The following is a 22,564-nucleotide window of genomic DNA, read 5'->3' as shown; positions in this document are numbered from 1 at the left end:
CCATTATTAGTCTTTAATGGTATCCACTTGACGTAAACATGCCACCAATAAAAGAAAGGGAACAAATGACCAGTAGAGACCGACACGGACCATTACAGTTTCCATCAACACCAGTAGACTGCATTATAACCATTACAAATTCTATGAGGGTTTCTGTTTGTTTTTCAGCAGGGATATTATACATGAATTTATTCTGCAAAGCAAATGAAAATGATTGTTGAGTCACTGATTATTCACGTGTCCTTTGAATTATTCAGATTAAAAAAAAAATACTAATTGCACCTTTAAATGAGCGCTTGCATTGTAAAAGTAAATGCAATAATATTTATTTATTACATGGTGTTGAATTACTCCGTACTGTGTTGAAATGAGTCAATCAATTTACTGATGGCCTGCCTGTGTATAAAAACGTACATGACTTGATTAAAACATGCAAACATTGTGCAGGAGGATGATGATGATGATGATGATGATAATAATAATAATAATAATCACAACAACAAAATGTCCTTTCACCTTAATGAATATGCACTTTGGGTTATTTGTACCTGAAAGCACAAAATACAAGATCATGTCTATTGCAAAGCTCTTTAATTATATTTGACATTCTTTTCACATTTTCACCTCTGATATCAACAGTATTCCCTGCAGGAAGAAAACAAACAAACAATAGAAACCTACTTACATCTAGTAATCTACATCTAAGAATTTACTTACAAATTACTTAAACCGATCTTATGCCAATACATTTGGAGGTTTACCCCCAGGTACAAATAACTCCTCTGCACATCACATCAGTAACAATAATAAAAAAAAATAATTAAAAAAAATGGCACACACTGCTAGCTCTACTTTGATTGTTACCATAGTAACACTGTTCTTACACACTGATATGATGTTCGTATGATGACAAGTTTCTTTGTTAATCATGTTCATGTTTAATTCCAGTCGCTTTCTGTAATCAATACAAGAGTTAACTATCTGTACAAAAATGTGTTGTACAAATCAGAATGTCTTTACAAAATGAGTGAGAGTCCAGTGTCATACACACATGCACACACACAAACCCTGACATCTTACAGCTCGTTGGAGTTTTATATAACCTGAACCTAATTTTTTGGGCAGAACAACCCCCCAAACAATCAATTCTGTGGCTAAAACCAAAGAAATGACAGAATCTAGTTTTTCGCAGTGCTGTACCTTCGTACAAGTGTGTGTGTGTGTGTGATTACGATTATTAATGTTTATTATTACAAATTTACTTTTACTGTATGTACCACTGTATATACACTACACCTACTCTGAGTAAGGAATAACAGCACATCCTGAAGTGTTTTATTCCTCTTATACCACAGCGGTTTGAGGACGACGACGGCAAAATGCAAGACGCGTCACTCTTTTTAACTGTTTAATGTTGTGGGAACATCCGCAACAATTAGAAACTCGTTCCTGTTCAAATGTATACTACTGGTCAAAAGTTTAGACACACTCGCTCTTTATTGTCCCACATTTTATAATAATAATAAAGTCATTAAAACTCTGGAGTAACACAAATGGAACTATGGGAATTATGTTGTGATAGAAAAAAATCCAAAGTAAATCTAAATAATTGAATGTTTTAGCATCTTCAAAGTAGACACGCTTTTTGCAGAGAATTTCCAGAAATGTATTCCTGGCATTTTCTCAACCGATTTCTTGAGGAATTTCCCTGAGATGCTTTTTAAACAGTAGTAAAGGAGTTCCCACCTATGCTGGACTCTTATCAGATGCTTTTTGGAATATTTCACGCCGCGTCGCCTGATTAAAAAAAAATGGAAATAAAATGTTAGCTTTTTAATGAAAGAAATGAATACGTTGGCACGATTCAATTTTTTGTCTACACAACACCGATTTCAAACATTTAAATCATACACCTTCAGATCAAAAGGTTTTTATGATCATGAGACACATTTCAGTTGAGTGTCCCCAAACTTTTGACCGGTAGTGTATGTTATAGCAGCTCTAAACAGTCGCACATAACAGACCACGCATTTCTTTCTGCCCTGAGGTCTGTGTCAGTAAAACTCAAGAGCCTTCAGTCAGGAAAAACAATACTCGAGTGAGAGTGAAAAAGGTCAAATATATTGTACGTATTCCAAGCTGAAAATGAAAAGAAATGCATATAAAGTGAAAATGAGGTTTTGAAACGAAAGCCATTGAACCAGTGATTTATTCGTCGTCCGTCTACGAGACGTTCGGTAGCTCGTTGAAGAGATTTCCCTCTGGCCGGTGGGTCAGCGCATCACCGTGGCGTTAGTATTTAACGTATTCGGACTGAAAGGACTGCGAAAAGACAGAGAACCAGATACAACCAAATCATTAATTCAGAGTAATTTGGAGTAAGGTTGAATTGCACTGTTGTAGTGATAAAGATCAGGACCGAGAGAACATTTCTTAAAAGACACACACAAAAACAGTTAAAGTTAATTGAATAACCAGGAAAAAGGAATAAATGAATAAAAGCTAGAAGGAAGAAATATCTTGGACCTTGTAGGGGAAAAAAAAACCCAAAACCTGTATTGTCTAAAAGACTTACCTAATTTGGACAGGGGAGAAATGGGAGTGTTTAAAAGTGTTGAACAGTGTGTGGAAGAAATGTCTATGACAAGAACGAGACGGAAAGGAAGAAATGCAGCAGTGCAGATTTGCAGGCATGGTCTAAGAGCAAAACATGTTTCCAGGTTTAAAAATATAGCTTAGAATGTCAAAAAAAAAAAAAAAAAAAAATTAGATGTAGACCCTGATTTAGACTGACAGGAAAAGAGACACTGACATTTTGTGTAAGTAGAAGATGATGAATGCTGGAATTTGCTTAGCAGAAGCATGGGGCTGTAGTGTGTGGAGGAAATAGAAAACAAAAATCAGGAGCAAGAAAAATCAGGAAAGATGAAAGACGAAAGTTGGAGGATGAGAAGAAAGTAGGAGAAATGCTGATTTGTTCAAAAGGAGTAAACTGAAATTAACAAACGAACCAAAAAAGGTCAGGATCCAGACATAAAAAGGAAAAGAAACGTGTTTGGAAGAGAAGTCGGAGAATCCACTCACAGGAACAGAGCGACTGAGATGGCGGCCTGTGAGCACACCCGGAACGGGAACTCTGGGGTTTGGCCTGAAGCCTCCTCTCATCGCAGGCCTGAGCGCAGGAGCAGGAGGGTTGTTAAGGTTGTTGTTAACTTCCTGTCGGACTGGGTATCCGAAACCGAAGCGGGGTGGAGGAGGGCCCGAGGGCAGGAGTGAAGATGGAGAGAACAGTGCAGGAGGAGGGGAGGAGGGGTAGGAGGGTGTGGACGCGTTGCGGTCCTCGTCTATGAAGTCGTCCAGGCTGTAAAGGTTGCCGAGAGAGCGCACCAAGCCGGGTTTAAAGCTGCGAGAGGGATTGTTAGAAACACTTACGCATTTAAACGTGTCCATGACCTTTAACCGAACCCCCCCCGAACATTTACTGAGTGAAATGTGCATTTCGAATGTGATTTGAATGGGGTTTTTGCATGAGCGCACCTCTTCATGTTTCCAGCGGTCGACGGGCTTCGAGCCAGTCTCCTAGTTACAGGGCCGCCAGAAAATGGAGGAGGAGGAGGAGCTTTGGAAGACTTAGAGGGAGAAATGGTTCCAGGTATCGGACGTAACCCACTGAAATAACAAAAACAGCAAAGTTACTGGTTATTATATCATTATAACAATATCTATGAATGATATGGTGACATGGGCACATGTCGAGTATGGAAGGTTGCTACGAGTGACAGTTGCTACAAGTTGGCTTGGTCAAGGAAAACTAGAAAAAATAAAAATTGTAGTACTAATTGCAGCGGTGCCAATAATTGTGACAACGTGTGTTTAAAAAAAAAAAAAAAAAGGTTTCACTTGGATTACAGTTCTCGCATATTTTAGCTGGAGATTTCTTTTCATAACCTGTCTATGCCGAGGGTGCCAATAATTCTGGAGACGGGATATTATTTAGCTTGCGTCCTACCCGAGAACGGACGGAGACCTGAGAAGACGTCTACACTTTAATGCTCGCAGTCGGTCTCCCTGAGTTACGCCCATATTATTAGTCGCGAGATCATTCTGTGAGAAAAGAAGAAGAAGGAAGAAAGAAAGAAAGGTTCGAAATTACTGCAGCTTTAAACAAATAATTAAAAAAAAAAAGTTTCAAACACCTTCTAAAACGCAGCACCTCGTCCATGCTCAGAGCGTTCAGGCTGGTGCTGCAGAGTGAAACGTCGTCCAGGCTGGAGATGAAGTGAGCCAGGTCTCTCTCCGGGTAATACCTCAGCCTCGGCTGCTTGGACCGGTACAAATCGCCATCCATCCACATGCCGTGCTGTTTTCTATACAGAGACAGAAAGAGAACCAACTGTATTTCTATCCATTTTGATCTTTCCACCCTGTCGTTGCTTTTGATTGAATAAATCCTTCCATTTCTCTGGATTATCCCACTCACTCTTCCAGAAAATTCTGCTGGGGACCGATGACCGAGCCAGGCCTGCAGATGCGAATCCAGGCGATGGCCTCTGCAGCAGTGAAGCAGTAATGCTTCATGAGGTAGCAGCCGATCAGGGTGCCTGTCCTGCCTAGGCCAGCTACACACACAAAATAAAAAAATAAGCACAACATTTATTACAGCAATGATAAGCATGACAACAAATCTCCTAGATAAGTAAATCAGATATTCACAAACAATACTAAAATAAAAAAATGTCAGTTAGGAACTAATAATGACTTTTTTGTTGTTATATTTGGAGAAGTTTTCATCACTTCATCACAGCAGCTATCAATAAAATAAGCTCTCAAGCATCTGAGAATGAAGTAAGGAGTTAAAAAATTGGTGGGTGTGCAGTTATAGGAAAATAATCGACGACAAGATGGTGTGATGGTCCGATGCAAAGAGTTCATTTATTAATTTATAGTAGTTAATGTTAAATGTTGCATAACATCTGCAAAACAAGTTACAGTCCTCTCCAAAACCAACGCTTCAGGAGGTGAAATTCTGCTCAGTCATGTTAAGATCTGGTGATCGTCTTGGCCAGTCTAAAACCTTCTACTTTCCCCCTGATGAAGTCCTTCATTGAGTTGGAAATGTGTTCTGGATCATTGTCTTGCTGCAGGATGAAGTTCCTCATTATTAATTTGGATGCTTTTCCCCATAAATTGGCAGACTGAATGTTCCTGTAAACTTCTGAATATTTTATACTGCTCCCGTCATGAGTTCCATCATTAGTAAAGATTACTGAGACTGTTCCAGAAGCAGCCATGCAAACCCAAGCCATGACACTCCCTCCACCATGTTTCACAGATGAGCTCGTATATTTTATATCATCATTTCTTTCTCCATACTTTGGCCTTTCCATCACTTCGGTAAAGGTTAATTTTGGTTCCAGAACTTTAAAACTTGTGGTATGCGCTCTGCCCTTGAAGTCTTCTTCAAACGGCGGATTGTGATACCTTCACCCCTACCCTGTGGAGGTTGTTGGTGATGTCACTGACTGTTGCTTTTGGGTTTTTCTTCACAGCGCTCACAACGTTTCTGTCACCAACTGCTGTTGGTTTCCTAGACCAACCTGTTCCACGTCTGGTTGTTCGTACACCAGTGGCTGTTGTATTGGCTGTATTTTTCTCTTTTGATGTCAGTAAGATACAAACCGTAGCAGAATATAAAGCCCTCTGCTCTGAAGACGTTCCCATGGGGGAAAAACTGTTACAAAAAAACAAACACTGGAGACTCCTAGCATAAAAATGTTAAATTTACGTTATTCACTATCCATTATCTATGCATATCCAGTACGGTCACTGTCTCTGCTTATCTTTACACCTGTCTACGTTTTAGTAAGCATATGAGGACGATTGGATTCGGCTATCCATCCATCAAAGTCTGTACGCTTTCACCTATTAAGGGTACAAGTTCTTCTCTCATCACACTGTCTCACCTTTACAATGGACGGCAACAGCACCCTCCGCCGTTTCGCAGATGTGCAGGAAGCGGCGGACGATGATGTCACTCGGTGTGCCACCGTCCACGAAGAACAGGTCGTGATGCGCAAAGCCGGCGTCTGTAAAGCGGCATCCCTCGTACATCTTCCTGTTGAGCCGGACCACGTCGCTGACGTCGTGCTGGCGGAAGTAGGGGAAGTACACTTCTGGGGCGTGGAGAGGGAATCCTGGGCATTGTAATGAGTTTCATTGGTGTAGCATGCAAAAATTATAAACTTACAAATGCCTTCATTTACCAATCAGAATCGATTATATCAAGCTGTGTAACGTAATTAAATTACACACCCTGACATTCCTCACTCACCATTCTCGATTTTGCTCTTGGGATGAGGCCCACTGAAGGCCAGCAGCTTCCCTGGCACAATCCAGTTAAAGTCACCATTTTCTACACGCTTAATAAAGAAAGAGGAAGAACAAGCCTTGATCAGTTGTATCCCTAGACACTCATTAGTTTGTCTGTACACATAAACAGAAATAGGGCAGTTAGTGCCCTCCTCAAAGCACGTTTAGCGCCACTTTGACATTTGTGCAAGTAGTTTGAAAAAGCTCATCTCTCGTACATCTCATCTCTGTACAAATGAGGATTCTCACCTCATAGTGCTCGTACTCCTCGATGTCAAACGTCTCAAAGTCGAAGAACCCGTGCTGCAGGGCCTTGAGGGAAGATGTTAATAATTAATGACCTTCACGTTTAATAACTGTCCATTTCTTACCAAATCTGTGTATGCGTCACGAGTATTATAAAAACAACCACGTGTCCCTGGAACTGTTTCAAACTTTCGTTTCAAAACGACCTTTATAATGACAGAAATGGCCACTAACAAGCCCGGTATTTATGTCCAATATTAAAGTACTTATTGCATGTTTTTTCTACTTCTCACATAGCCTACTACAGATCAGAAATCTTTGGCACGCTTCAAGAAAAGAGGAAATTATGGCATAAAATAATATATAATTTCATACCTCCATTACATTTTTTTGTGACAAATTCAACAAAAATCCTCCTCACAGACACTTCTTTTTAAATATTTTCTCTTACAATGAAGATCTTTAAAATAATCTGATTCCTATTCTTCGAATGATTCATGGATTGACTCCTTGATTCTTTGATTGAATCGCCAATTAATGCATTCGCTCCAGTGTCTAGGAACTCTGTTGTTAACACGTTAATAAAAATCACTTTCTTATCTAGTATAAAGTGTATAAGAAGTAAAAGCCCCTAAACCCACTGTAAAAAAAAAAAAAAAAAGAGGGTCATAGATGCTTTGGGGCTGTTAAACACGATTGCCTCTGCCAGGTGGTTAGGACTTGGCCATAAATGGATTTTTCAACAACACAATGACAAACACATTTCCAAATCATCACTATTGCAGGATATAATTTCAATGTTTTTGCAATAACCATCTTAGATTTGAACCTCTGGGTAAACTGAAGAGGCCTGTCCACAATTTTTAAAAATGTTGTGCTTGGTGCAGGGCTGATAATTTTGAAAGCAGCGTCATGCAGAAACAGTATTCGGTCATTATCATCTTCCTAACCTTGAACAACGCACAGTTTGTCAAATTTGTGTACTGTACATAAAGGTAAAAAAAATACTAAGAAAAGATCCATCAACCGGTGTCCTGTCTCAGAGGTTGTTTCTGTGCCTTGTAGAAGACGGTTACATAAACCGTCTGCCCTGGATTCGTGTCAAGCCCACTTCCTGTTATCGTGTTCGAAGGGCAGATAATTGGACTAAAGGATTATGATTAGAGCTCAGGCTGTGGAGCTTCTAAAAGTACATAATGGGAAAATGAATGATAAAATGGCCTCCGCTGCACACTAACCTTACGGATTCCTTGCAAACAGTCTAAGATGGTCAGGTTGTAGGTGCAGTTCCCAAAGGCAGCATCTCTGAAGGAGACAAAACAACCGTGTACTAATGACAACACAGGAAGTGAACTTTTGTGCTTGAATTTGTGATCTCAAACTGGAGTCTTACCTAAAGGGCAGGTAGGACACGTTAGTCCCAGATATGAGGGCTCGGTAGACTTCCTCTGGAGTTCTTTTTAAGTATATCACCTGAAGTGGAAGATAAAACGATAGGGTCATCCTGGAATGTAAAATCGTATGTAGAATGTTTAGACTAGCAGGGAGAAAAGACCCACGGCATAGGCGCCGATCAGGAAGGCTGCGTTGGCTCTCTTGTGCTGGTCGTAGCTGGTGTAATGGATGATGCGTTTCCTGGAAAGCGTGAAAGACTGGAAGGACACACAGAATACACACAGTTATGCAGATTTACTGCATCAAGATGATTACTGCCCCATATCAACACATAGTGAAGTGTTTAATTACTAATATACAACATGTTATATACCACTTGTCACGTTACAGAGAAACTGCAGAATGAAGACTTTCCCGTGGCGGAAAATACGAACTAAACATCTCCTCAGAGAAAGCGTCACAATAGCAACAATTATTATTAGGCTTGAATTATGTCAAGGATGTGTTATGCTAACAAACACTCTCAGAGCTGCTGTCATAGAAAATGAAACCAACAACCTCTGACCAATCAGGTTTGAGAATTTAACAGCGCTGTGGTATGAGAGAAAATAAAACACGTTTCACATTTTAAAAATCAGAAGGAGTCACTCATTATGATGAATAGGGAGCTTCTATACGCAACAGACTTCTGATAATGAACGGTTGTATCCAAAGTGTTCAGATTAAACTATGTTAACTGTACATCGACATGTAACATTTGTTTCAAATGAAATTGCTTAAATTTCTGCTTTAAAATGAATACGATGTTTGTATGTAAAAGGTTCATCCTTTCTAGGATTTGCAGCAACTCGGACAATCATAACACGAAATAAAAAACAGCTGTTACTTAGCTAATGACTACTGGCTCGGAAACAAATTCTCGTATTACACTGGGCCGTTTAAATATTTCATCACCAGCCGTGGTTGCGTGCGATTGTAAATGTAGTACTTAATGGTTTTACATTCTCTTTGTTTGTTACTATCTCTCATGTTCTTGTAATTTGGCACGGCTGGAGACAAGGCTTTTTGCATGTCGGTGTGATTTTCAGTCAGGATTTTACTGAAATGAAACTACAGTGACAACATGTTTACTCCGGCACCTAAAGCGGTATTAAAGAGTTGTAATTCGATAGACATTGTCACAAAGCAGCTTTACTGTGATCCAGATGTAGATTTTGCCGACAAGGAAAAGCTCCCCAAGAGGACACTGAGACTCAAAAATGGAACCCCGGAGTTATTACTCTGCTAAAAAACCAAAGACTATAAAGTGTGCTGAAAGGATGTTCTAATAAATAATAAATGTCCTGGGAGGAGCACAGGACAGTCTTTATGATTATATAAACGAGACTAGAAAATCTAAGACTTGGTGATTTGCAGCTCAACAGTCCAACTGTTTGGTCACTCGATACAAAACACAATCATGTAGCTTCTTTAAGAGTCTTGTGCTTTTATTGGAACCAGTCTCGTTTTGTTGCTTTGGTAAAATAGTCGTAAAAATGCCACTATTTTAACCAGTTGGGTAAATTATCTTGGGGAAAGTTCAGATCTAAAAACAGGAACACACTCTCAGAAATACATGATTCCAAATTGTACTTTTCTTCATCTCGGGCGTGTCTCGATAAGGTTCTTTTTGAGGAAGGCTTTAGTGGTACAGCAGTGGTCCTTACATTCCTTTTTATGTTACAGTATACAACAACCTGCTTAATATTGTGTAAGTCCCCATTGTGCCACCAAAACAAGTCCTTCCTTGGACCACTTTGGTAGGTACTAACCACCTCATACCGGAAACTCCCCCACAAGGCCTGCTGTTTTGGAGACGCTCTGATCCAGTCGTCTAGCCATCAAAATTTGGCCCTTGTCAAAGTCCTTATGCTTGCCCATTTTTTGAGCTTCCAACACGTCAACTTTGAGAACTAACTGTTCACTTGCTGCCTAATAAATATATCCAACCCCTTGACAGGTCCCTTTGTAACGAGATAATCAGTGTTGTTCACTTCACCTGTCAGTGGTTTGAATGTTATGGCTGATCGATGTACATACCACTTTTTAAAGTGGAAGGTACAAAAGATGGACGACCCCGCAGACAAGGAAAAGTACAGATTGGTTGGTACCTTTATTTCTGAGAGTGCATAAAGTGAGGCTGAAACCTCAACGAACAGCCGAAATGTTTGCCAAAGACTTTTTGTCGAGGGCACAAACATGATATGATACAGAGGCATTGTTAGGAGAGGACAGCGAGTCGGGTAATATTACTAATCTGCACTAATGCTCTTCTGCCTAACTAGCTTATTGTTCCTGTGAGCTAAATTATTTCAGCTGGTGGGTCAAGAACGTATGCGTTGGCCACTGTTTCTCTTAACTTCACCTCGGACCTAAACTGACTGTACATGACTCCAGTCTTTATCTTGTGTCAGCTCCAGATGTAAGAAGCCCACTTATGTCTTTTAGCGCCTGCCAAAAACTCTTGCTCCTCTCTCCGATTCAGCACTAATGTTTGGTGTACACAGAGGGAACAAGAGTCCATCAGGACAGTCCTGGAAGTGGTTCTAGAGCGAACAGGGATGCATGCCGATATTGTTTTAATATGCCCTAACTGACTTCCCCTTGCATGTATCTTCGGTTGTATCCCTGTCGCTGTTTACATAAGTCCCTTACACTTGGCAAAATATTAAGAAAGGATCTAAATAAATGCATATTAACATTAGCCTGATGTTCAAATCTAAGTTTAAAGCACTTGGACATTCCTTGTGTTATACTTTTAGGAGAGCACTTAGAGGCCAGTTGAGTTTTACAAACAAAAATGAACAAACTCTTTCTCAGTCTCTCACACACACACGCACACATACAAATGGGTCAAATACGTTAAAATTTTTTCTGATTATTCTTATTCTTAATTTCTTAAGTTATTCTGAACGACACTTTTGAGGTCCAAATACTCCATATATTCCAGTAACAAAATGCAATTATTCAAGTATAAGTTACAAAATTTCAAAGATTCCCTTAATATATCATTTTGCCCATATACAACTTCATGAAACAACAGAAGTAAAATCACAATTCTTTTGATACATATGAATAATATTATCACATAAAAATTCTATTAGAAGTAATAACATAAGTATAAAATGTCTACGGAGTGGAAAATACTTGAGTGACTGTATTTTGTTAATGTACTTAAGTACTATTTTGGAATATTTGTACTCTCAATCAAGTACATATTCAAAAGTATTTGTACCTCAAAGTACATATTACAAATCTCAAATGCCACAATATTTTTTTTCTTAAAAAGATGTCTTGATGTCATTACCGATCCATTCAGGATTAGGGGTCTCATTTTCCTCCACCTTTAAATTTGCCATCAAAGCTAAATAAGTGTTTTATCTTTAAGTTTGAGATATTTGTTGGTTTAATTAGCTAGATAGTGACATTCTGTAAATTAGTTTGTAAAATTAGCTAGCTGGGTACGTTTTGTAATTTTTTTAAAAATAAAATTTGCTAGGTAGTTAGGTTTGGTAAACTAGCTAGGGAGTTGTGTTTTGTAAATTAACTAGTTAAATTAGCTAGATAGTGACTTTTTGTACACTTAAAAAAAAAATTTGCTAGGCAGCTAGATTTTGTAAATTAGCTTGTTAAATTAGCTAGATAGTGACATTTTGTAAATTAGTTCCTTAAATTATCTAGGAGAGGATAGAGGATAGCTAGGTTTGGTAAACTAGCTAGGGAGTTATGTTTTGTAAATTAACTAGTTAAATTAACTAGATAGTGACCTTTTGTAAACTTTTTTTGTAAAATTTGTTAGGTAGCTAGATATTGTAAAATTAGCTAGATAATGACATTTTGTAAATTAGTTCCTGAAATTAGCTAGGTATGTTTTATAAATTGTTTTGTAAAATTTGCAAGGTAGCTAGGTTTTGTAAACTAGCTAGCCAGTTATGTTTTGTAAATTAGCTTGTTAAATTTACTGGCTAGGTACATTTTATTTGTTTGTTTTTTTCATGCTAATGTGTCTTAGCATCCATTCCAAAAGGGTTATTAAACATGATCTAATCAACAAGACCTTTTTTTTTAAGACTTCTGTAGATTTTATACTTTTAATTGAGTAAGATTTTGACACAGTATACAGGTTCTCTATCTATACAGACACACTCAGTAGACAGAGCCAAACTAATGGCACAACTGCTCACTCGTGGCACGATACAGTGTATAAAAAAAAGTTTTTTTGTTTGTTTTTTTGTTTAAGGTTGTGGTTACTTGTTTCACATGGGTGGTAAATAACGTTCCTTAAATAAAAACAATTTAGAAAAGTTGATAAATAATTTTTTTAAATGGCTTTACTCAGATTTCTTTTTATTCAATTTCAAATATTGCTTGACCATCTGAAACCATTCAGTGTGACAAATATGCAATAATAGAAGAAATTAGTAAAAGGCAAATACTTTCGTGCAGGGTAAGAATTTCTCCATAACAGCTATTTGCCCTGACACTGATCAATCTGCGTCAGCAATGACATAATGTCTAAAATAGAAATGTCCAGAGAAGTCAATCCTTGTAATCGATGATTACATTATTAGATTAGTGAGATCTCACTGTCTCGCATCCTGAGCATTTAAATGTATTCTCTGGTAAGACGGTTTTGTCCAAAGTGCCTTACAAGCGAGGAAGAATTCAAGTCAAGCAAAAAGCCAAGCAATGGAAGGGTCAAGACCATGTTTAAAATGGATAAACAGCGGCTCTTTGTCCGACTTTGGATTTTAACTCTCGAGCGTCTAGTCACGAACTGACGATCTACGACTTTCTGCTGTAGCTTGTCGCCTCACCTTGAGCTTTTTATTCAGTTTACAGCAGTATCGATACAGCATGGCCAGGTTGAGAGGCCCGAAGTCTGCGTAGAAGCTGAAACAAACAAACAAAATCATCAGGCACATAACACATACATACATACATATATATATATATATATATATATATATATATATATATATATATATATATATATATACACACACACACACACACACACCTAGAGAAAGTGATAACAAGAACTTGTTTCCGAAGTGTTCCACAACATTGCATAAATGTAACTCTAAATGGATAAAAACTACAATGTTACTGGCAAAATTGCTGTGGTGCAAGAGGAATCATACGCTTTCTTTTCAATGCGTCACTGGGAAACATGACCATAGGAGGAGTATGTACGGAAGCACAACATCCTGACTGTTAACTTTCAGCTCTAAATTGTCAGTACATGTTAATTCAACTCAACACTGCGTGCCAGTTACTCACTTTTCATAGACAAACTCGTCGTCCGTGCAGAAGTAGTGCGCGTTCGCTGTACTTTTCGGTTTTCCTCGCAGGGTTGCAAAGTATAAGCGATCTGCAAACAAACAAAAACAAACAACCAGCATTAAGTGCTTGGACCCCTAATCGCATATACGTGATTGATACACGCGGCGTCACTTTTTTTTTTTTTTTTTTTTTTACCGCTCAAACAAATACTAAATAATAATTTGTTTGTTTTTTAATATTATATGAACAAAATACCTTTGATCAACTCAGTAGCTCCGAAAAAGCCGTTTTCATACGCCATTGCATTCAATATCTTGGATATATACAAATAGTGAAAAGTCTAGAATTATATCTGAATGAAATTATTGTTCCAAGTGTAAAGCTTGGGTTTCCGCGTCCCTCAAGAGCAGTCCCATGTCCAGTCCAAAAATGTACATTTCACCTGAAAAAGTGTTTAAATTCCAAAACGAAATGAAAGTCTTATTATTTCCTAACAAAGTTTTTTTTTCACGTCCACGCGACGTATGAAACTTCCCTTTACTTTAAAAGGCCGTCGCTGAAAGCTACATACTACAGCACTAAGTAGTACGCCATATCTGTAGGCGACCGCACTATTTTCAAATACTACGTAGTGCGTTAGTATGCGAAAACGCCGTCGCTTGGCAACCGCGTGCTCCTTGTCCCTTGGGTCACAAGAAAGAACGTTGTCGTGGAAGGATGGTCTTTTACCGTCCTCTGACCAATCAGCGTTCGAGGCACAGCGCGTCACGTCATGAAGGGGGGGGGGGGGGGGGGGGATTTTCAGGATTACTGAGGTAGAACATGAAGGCTGAAGATTTAAGCTAAAGCTTCTTTAGATATTTTTTTTACATAGCTGATGGATTTTATGTCGAATTTGTGGAATTAAGTTTTAAAAGACATACAATCATTTATTCACTTTTTACACAATTTCTTCACTTTATATCAGTTCAGCAACAGGTGATTTAGTATTTAGCTGAAGCCATACATGTTTCCATGATGAATTTGTAATATTACTTTTGAGGACACTGCCATGTTTTTTCCCCTAGGTTATATAATACACTTCAGTAACCACTTCAGTAAGGTGACCAAATCAATTGAACTACACTAAAATATGAAGTACACCAGTTGTAAACCTTATTAAGCCGGTTGTTTACAGAAAAAAAAAAACAGTATTATTATCACCTTCGCTCACAGTGAAAGATCTCATCTTCATCAACAATGTCATGGCAACAGTATTCTACCACTGATAGCATCCCTTTGCTAACTTTAACTAGCTGTGTTTCTAGATGGACCCTGAGATTGGACCATACAGTACCCTGACCATATAGTGCCCTGAGATTGGACCATACAGTACACTAAGTCAGGAACATACAGTACCCTGAACTTTGAACATACAAAACCCTGACCTTGGAACATACAGTATCCTAAGCGAGGAACACTCCCTGGTGGAATGAGGCAGGTGTCACGCGCTTTGGTGCTTGTTTTCTTGCTAACTCACAATCGTTCACAATCCACAAACACACATCAGCGGAAACATCTGATATTTCCATCTTCAACATAAAACCTCTAGAGTCTTTAATTGTGTGCAAGGGAAAATTATTTTTTAAAGTGATTGCTTATAATTTATGTAATTATGATGGTAGCTGTGGGATGTATGGTGTAATCTTGCAACTGTTTAAGAAATGATGTGGCATCCTTGGATGGGTGTCTCCAAGATTATACCCCAAGCCCCAAATTTTTTAAATCCTAGACTTACCTGCGATGTGTGTGATCCAGGCAGTTGGGGGCACCATGGCAGGAGGCCTCCGTTTGACCCGCCAGTGTCCCCCCCAGACTGGCAACCGGGACATGCCTTCATTGAGGTCAGAAATAAGATGCTGATGAGGCCAAACTCTTAATAACACCTCCTCAGATACTCCTCACCAAAAAGCATTCTCGTTTGAGAACTATGGAATTTGTCAGGAAGCTCATCATCACCTTGAGTTATCCAAGTAGAGCAAATGTCAAGATTTGTCCACAGACAAAACAAAAAAAATACAACTATAGGAACGCGCTCACCTGAGAACATGCCATGGAACAAGAGCAAGAGCCTCTCGTGTTACAGACTCGAGTTACTTCCAAAAAAACCCAGCTCTTGTCCTGATGCGGCGTTCCGTTACACATGCTTCTCATACGTGAGGACGTCACGCGTTTCAAGGCTTGTTCTTGGACTTATCAGGTCCATAACCTATTCTTTGTTCCTTTATGGTATCTGCCAACAGCATGCACGAAAACATTCTCTTTCATCTGGGACGCTGTGTTACGGATCAGGTGCTGTGAGACAGCAAAAAAAAAAAGTAACATTTGAGACGATGACATGGTGTAAAGATCAGGATCCAAACAGAGAATGGTGTCTAATAGCAGGGCAAGGTCTCTAATAAGGTTACAGGAGAGGTTATTAGGATGGTGTGGGGACATGAGAAACTCAGAGGGTGTGTTTATTTATGAGTATGATGATCCTTTAGATCTTCATATGATCCTGTGATCCTTTAGATGTTTTAAACCAGCCATCTTGATATGACTGGTTAGTGTAATATGTGTAGTAATCTGTTTGTTTATTTGTTTTTGAAATAAGGAAATCAGTTCATGTAATCGTGTGATCTGAATTGGTATTTAATCTTCTTTTTTGTGTCCCTCTAATTATTAGTCAGTTTTTGTCCAAAAATGTGCACAAACACACACATAGGAAATTATTTAATCACCATTATTCACCACTGTTTCATACCTCTAATATCTAATATTAAATAAAAATTTGGGATTTTGGTAAAAACAAAAATGTTTTAGAAATAATGACTTCTTTCTTTATTTCTAATTCAACCCCCTTGTAGCTTTTACATCAGATCCAGTTTCCAAAATGTTTATTTATGTATTTCTTTTTTGGTCCAAAACAGTAGCTTTTTGTACATTATGTGAAATAAAAAAGAAAAGAAAAGAAAAAGCAAATAACCTTTTATTTCTACTTTCCGACAGTTAATAAAGGGTTTTATGACCAATATTTCTAAAACGTGTACTCTAGTTATACATGATTTATTATTATTATTACTACTACTACAACTATGATTGTATTTTTTGCTTATATATATATATATATATATGTGTATATATATATATATATATATATATATATATATATATATATATATATATATATATATATATATATATAGATAGATAGATAGATAGATATAGATATATATAGCGTAAGAAGAGTTGTGCATTTAAGTACTCAAAGATTCCTACAAGACAAAAACAAACCTGTTTTATTTTTGACCACAGGGTGGCACAATACACATGACGATAAAATATAAACCATAAATACGTATAAGTGTTTTTTATATTAATAACAGTTTTTTTTATATATATAACATCAAATATTATATTATAATTATTTCTGTTATCACATCTGTTTAGTGTAGTTTGCTTTTACTATACAAGAAAAATAACGATTTGGGCACTTCCACCTTTTGAAGCGCAAGAAAAATATTAAGCAATCTGATTGGCTGTTCTGAGGAGGCGTAGGCGTGTCGTCAGCGTAGGACGAGCATACCACAGAACTTCTATTCTTACAAGATGCTTCACTTACTTATATTTTCCGGGTTTCATGTAAACGACTCCTTTTTTAAAAAAATAAATAAATCGTTAGTTTTGTTGATTGACAAAAAGTGACACATTCATACTTAAAAAATACATTCACCATTGTTGCAAAATGATTTAAATAGATGGATTTAAAAGGGTGTCTAATCACGAGTAGGACTTCTTGCTCGTATAAACGTCTTAGTGGAAATCTAAGATGGCGGCGGTGACGACAATGCGGCGCTGCGTCAGGATCCTGAGACATCTGGTAAAAATGAGCTCAACGCGTGTTTGCAGAAATGTTCTGCACGTTAACACTTTGCTCGAAACGTCATTCGAAATAACTGCATGTACACAACTCGATACACATTGAACTCTGCTTCTGCTTCAAAATGTAGACGAGGAGTTGATGTGTAACTTTACTTTGGGTTTATTTTGGAAATCTTTAACCTGCATCCTCAGACATGTTCTCAGAGTTGTTGTGTGTCAAAATAAAATATATCTAATGCAATTTTATTTAAAATAAATAAATAAACAACGTGTGCATTGGGACATTCAGGTGACCCGTCTGCCCCTTTCCACATGATATTTGTTTGCAGTTGCAACATGGGTTAACGGTTCATATAAACGACTCAGAATCGTTTTCTGTGAGGCTTCGCTCATTAAATAAGTTATTTCGGATTTCGCTGTGTAGTAAAACGATTTAATACATGCACACGAGTAGATTATACTCTCTGTATGCATACAAGGATGGTATGTTGCTGCTTTTAAGAAAATATCATTTGTAGGACAGGGAGTCAATTCCGAAAAAAAGAGTCGATTCCATACAGTAAAGGATTCGGTACGTACGAAGGTGAGAAACAAACAAAACTCACAGCGGGAAAAAAGCATCTTATTAAATTGAGTGTTTGCTTACAGGTTTAACCACAGTTAACCTGATTTTTTTTTATTCTAATAGTCAAATTTTCCTTTCCATCTATTTTAAATAGATTTTTGTTAGTCATCTGGAGAGCTGTAATGTTAGTGTGAGATTATTTGGACACCAAGTAGGAATGACCAAACAGTCAGCCAGTAAAAAGCCACGCCCCCTAGAGCAGTGATTGCATTTCAGTTGGGCAGGTGTGCAACGCACTGATGAAAGTAAAATGCAATGCCATACAATGGAGAATAACATTTCTGACAAATTCAATGTAAAAAAATAAAAAAGCAGTGCAATGCAACTAAGTATGCAATGTTGCTTCTCAGTATGTAACATTTTCTGCATGTTTAATTAAAAGCAATACCCTGTGTGTATCGCATTTCACCTTTCTCAGCAAACCCCCCCATACATGTACCTCACATTTTGGCGTTCATTACATATTGGTGCGCAAAGATGGACATTTTAACATTCTAAAGTTAAAGCACTGATTATGAGACATAATAATGCCACCCCCCAATCTCTCTACCTGTCTCTCTGTGGAAGCCCCAGTTGTCGTCCCGCCGCTGCAGACCGTGTCCCAGGCTCTGGACAGCAGGACCTGATCATGTCCTCCATCACACTTCAGATTTCAGCTCATACCAATGCAGAGGATTCAGACAAAGCAGTGGTACTAGTTTGACTTGTATTATATAAAAAAAAATATAGTGGTGCTTTCTATTCCTGTAAAGGAGTCTAGAAAAGTTCAACTGAGAAGGGATATTTGCATAGAGAAGGCTGATTCACCACGTGGTGTTGCTCGCATATGGCTCATTTTATATCTCGTACTTTTAGCGGCTTCTGGACAAGTTCTGCAGTTCAAGTTGTCAGACATCGGCGAGGGTATCATGGAGGTGACGGTCAAAGAATGGTGTGTACCTAGATGATTAAAACCATCAACCCTGATGTATTATAATCACAGTCCTAAATCTATTATACACAATAATTTTTCCAATGACTCACCCTACCTGTTGTCAGTTTTGCTCCTGTCTCTGTAGATCTCTCAGAAATGTCTCTTTGCATCACTTGAGTGACTGTAGTGATAATAGTCTATGAACTAGAACATGCTGTCAGTTTATGCTCCTGTTAGGTTATGATTGAACTCCAGTTCCACTGCATAAACCAGATGATTTCAATTGCTGCCTTTGTATGAAGGTATGTGAAGGAGGGCGATAAGGTTTCCCAGTTCGACAGCATCTGCGAGGTGCAAAGTGACAAAGCCTCCGTCACTATAACAAGCCGATACGACGGAATCATACGGAAGCTTCACTACGACGTGGACACGATCGCCTTCGTCGGCTCGCCTCTCGTAGACATCGAGACAGACGGGCCACAAGGTACTCCGTCCTGACAGTAATTAAATGTGTGATCATGGCAATGTTTCACGTCAATCCAGGAATGTATCGTGACGTGACATTACGTTGATTCGCCTCATTGTTGCTCAGTGGGTGACGTTTCTTTCTGCATCCTCCAGATGGCGGTCATGTGGAGGATGTTGTTGAGACACCTGCGGTATCTCATGAACACACACACCAAGAGATTAAAGGACATAAAACTCTGGCTACCCCCGCAATCCGACGTCTTGCCATGGAGAACAACGTAGGTATAAAACTGACTTATAGGTGGAGGTAGATGAAGGAGTATAAGCATGTCATATTACAGATGGTTCAACGTTAGGAGCCAGTTCATGACAGCCACTCTATCGTCTGTACCACAAAGACTTTGAAACAATTAAAACGAAAAGCTATTCAACATGCTGCTTCAATTTTTACTTGCTTGTAATTTGTCAGATTAAGCTGAGCGAGGTGGTGGGGACAGGAAAGGACAGCCGTATCCTAAAGGAGGACATCCTTAACTTCTTGGCCAAGCAGACAGGCGCTATCCTTCCTTACGACGATGTGAAGGTGCCATCGGCGCCAGCTGCTCCCACCAAGGCCGAGAAACCAGCCCCAAGTCCTACACCCGCCGTCTTTACTGGGAAAGACAGGACGGAGCCAATCAATGGTGAACTGCTTTTAGCTTTTTTTGGCCCTTCACTTACCAAAATAGTGGGCTAATCCCCTTATTGACATCACCTCATCATGTCCTTTGATGTGCATTTTTGAGTCATATGCGGACTTCAGCAATATGTTTAAGGCACTCAGCCATGGTATTGGCACTCAGGGCGAGTCTTTCGATAACAGCTCCTGTGCATTTATGTCCACAGGCTTCCAGAAGGCCATGGTGAAGATAATGACTGTCGCCTTGAAGATCCCTCACTTCGGTTACTGTGATGAGGTGGACCTCACCGAGCTGGTGCGATTACGCTCAGAAATGAAAGGTCTGGCTGAATCTCGGGGAGTCAAACTTAGCTACATGCCCTTCTTCATTAAGGTATGACTGAGAGCATGTCCAAATACCGTATCTGACTAAAACCTCAAATGTATCCTGTATCCATGGGGACACGTCTGATTCAGCTAGCCAGTCAGCGGAGAGATTTTGAGATTCCTTCATGCAAACTAATTACACTTTGCTGTTTTTAGGCTGCTTCTCTCAGCCTGCTGCAGTTCCCCATCCTCAACGCCTCAGTCGATGAAGGCTGTCAGAACATCACGTACAAGGTGAGCTCAGATAACTCCATAAGTCCTGAGTCTCCTTCCACAAAAATACAATATCTTTGAATAAACTCCATTCCGATTTTCTGTTCTTGTTTGCAGGCGTCCCATAACATCGGGCTGGCCATGGACACTCCGCAGGGTCTGCTGGTGCCCAACGTGAAAGGCGTGCAGGCTCTGAGCGTGTTTGAAATCGCAGCTGAGCTGAACCGACTGCAGACGCTAGGCTCAGGCGGGCAGCTGGGCACGGCCGACCTGACGGGGGGCACGTTCACTCTCTCCAACATTGGCTCAGTGAGCTTACAAACACTCTAACAGAGGAGTTTCAATGGCCCTGGGGATAGGGAAAAGCTCCTGATTTGATTAGAGAAGCAAATGAGATTGCGATCTTGGAAATTGAAACATTATTAAAAATCAAGGCGGTAATTACGATAAATCGAATCCTGAATAGATGAATTTACCATGCGAGAACCTTACAGCCTAAATAAATATCGCCTTTAAAACTAATAATATTAATAATAAGTATTGTTTTTGCCTCTTTAAAAAGTAACATAACATTTTTTAAAAATTGCATGTTTTAAGGCACCTTCTGAACACAATTTAAAGTTGTCTTCAGAATTATTGGGACTCGGAAAAATGTTCTTAAAATCTTGTTAATTAGCAAAAAATCACACTGAAAATATGATAAATCAACACTTTAATTGAAGAATTTTTTTTAAAAAAAAAGAAGACTTAACATTATTGCTATTTTATAAACAAAGTTTAAATCATCTTCCTTGATTAGTACCCAACTAATTTGGCCTTTTAATCAAGTAAATCAATGACTGGCCAAAAGATGGCGCTACATCCTGAAAACAAGTCGCGTTTTTGTAGTCTAACAAGTCCAATGTACCTCACAGTGATCTGGTCTTATTTGCTTTAGAATGCACGCACAATATCTGCATTGATTAATCTCAGCCAACAGTCTGGATCATTCTTGATTGCCAAAAGGGAAATCAGACTGTGTTCAGCTGCCACGTTGAGCTCAGCTGGCCAGGGAGCCTTTGTGATAAGAAGCATGCTGGGTTTAGATGACCTTGAGAGAGCTGAGTCAGCACTGCCTGATTCAGCCATGAGGAAAGGATCAGTCGTGACGGAGATTGTAATCTCACGGTGCATCAGATCATCTGTGGCCTGAGAAACTCAATTATGTGATCAAAAAGATTTAATATAGAAGAAGGAATGTATTCGATACCACAATCTTTTATTTTGTACTTGTGGAAAATGCTCTGATACCAAGTCATAGTATGAGACTCGCTGTGTCCTAGTAATCTATAATATCTTTATTTATATAGATTATAAAGGGGTCAAGTTACCTTTCACCTGAAGTACAGGGTCTCGTCTTAAACGCAGGACGAGTGATGACAAGATGTTGAGGACTGATCGATCTGGTGTCCATGGTTTTATTATATTTGTGATGTTTTCAGATCGGAGGGACCTACGCCAAGCCGGTGATCCTGCCTCCGGAGGTGGCCATAGGAGCTTTGGGAAAGATCCAGGTGAGCGTCCGTGTTTCAGCAAGTTTTAATAAAAAGAATTAAAACGTGATTGATAATGTTCCTCTTTCTCCTCTGCCTTTCTTTATATTTTATCCTTTCCCCCCCCTCTTCCCTCATTTGGCCATTTCTTCTTTTTCCCCATTTCCACTTCACTCCTCCATCATGTCCTCTCATGTAGATCCTGCCGAGGTTCAACGCCGGCGGTGAGCTGGTCAAAGCCCACGTGATGAGCGTGAGCTGGTCGGCCGATCACCGCGTCATCGACGGGGCCAGCATGTCCCGCTTCTCCAACCTGTGGCGCTCGTACCTGGAACGACCCACCTCCATGCTGCTAGACCTCAAATGAGAGACATTCACTCTGTAGAATCCATACAAACTAGCGATTCATCACTACACTGTGCCTTCTCGCAGATATTCACAAAACCTTGATCGTTAACTTTTCTTTTGACTGAACTCAGCTGTGTGTGCACATTTCAATAAAATCACAGTTGTCGTGTCTCATAGATAAA

The 22,564-nt window shown here is 39.1% G+C and overlaps 2 protein-coding genes across 4 annotated transcripts; one reads left to right on the top strand and one right to left on the bottom strand.

Annotated features, from left to right (window-relative positions):
• Positions 1-2,099: 2,099 nt before the first annotated feature.
• Positions 2,100-14,018, bottom strand: cdc14aa (cell division cycle 14Aa). 2 transcript variants are annotated; one of them, XM_017472377.3, is made up of 15 exons: positions 13,591-14,018; positions 13,333-13,423; positions 12,867-12,942; positions 8,175-8,267; positions 8,009-8,088; positions 7,854-7,920; positions 6,619-6,681; positions 6,332-6,419; positions 5,964-6,194; positions 4,481-4,619; positions 4,214-4,367; positions 4,010-4,104; positions 3,538-3,669; positions 3,085-3,403; positions 2,100-2,322 (listed from the first exon to the last, which is right to left on the bottom strand). In XM_017472377.3, exons 1-15 carry the CDS (start codon positions 13,634-13,636, stop codon positions 2,293-2,295), a joined length of 1,704 nt encoding a protein of 567 aa, XP_017327866.1. In that variant the 5' UTR covers positions 13,637-14,018; the 3' UTR covers positions 2,100-2,292. The 2 variants fall into 2 exon arrangements, with proteins under 2 accessions (XP_017327866.1, XP_017327867.1); XM_017472378.3 differs by lacking the exon at positions 4,010-4,104 and having other exon boundaries at positions 4,197-4,367.
• A 3,032-nt stretch (positions 14,019-17,050) lies between these two features.
• LOC108267843 (lipoamide acyltransferase component of branched-chain alpha-keto acid dehydrogenase complex, mitochondrial) lies at positions 17,051-22,564 on the top strand. 2 transcript variants are annotated; one of them, XM_053681395.1, is made up of 11 exons: positions 17,051-17,236; positions 18,431-18,554; positions 18,719-18,794; positions 19,079-19,260; positions 19,398-19,522; positions 19,714-19,927; positions 20,130-20,296; positions 20,446-20,523; positions 20,620-20,782; positions 21,984-22,055; positions 22,234-22,564. In XM_053681395.1, exons 1-11 carry the CDS (start codon positions 17,186-17,188, stop codon positions 22,260-22,262), a joined length of 1,281 nt encoding a protein of 426 aa, XP_053537370.1. In that variant the 5' UTR covers positions 17,051-17,185; the 3' UTR covers positions 22,263-22,564. The 2 variants fall into 2 exon arrangements, with proteins under 2 accessions (XP_053537370.1, XP_017327785.1); XM_017472296.3 differs by having other exon boundaries at positions 17,062-17,236; positions 20,620-20,811.

Source organism: Ictalurus punctatus, chromosome 7 (genome assembly GCF_001660625.3).
Source record: "Ictalurus punctatus breed USDA103 chromosome 7, Coco_2.0, whole genome shotgun sequence".
Classification (NCBI taxonomy): domain Eukaryota; kingdom Metazoa; phylum Chordata; class Actinopteri; order Siluriformes; family Ictaluridae; genus Ictalurus; species Ictalurus punctatus.
This window is presented reverse-complemented; position numbering and strand designations above follow the sequence as displayed.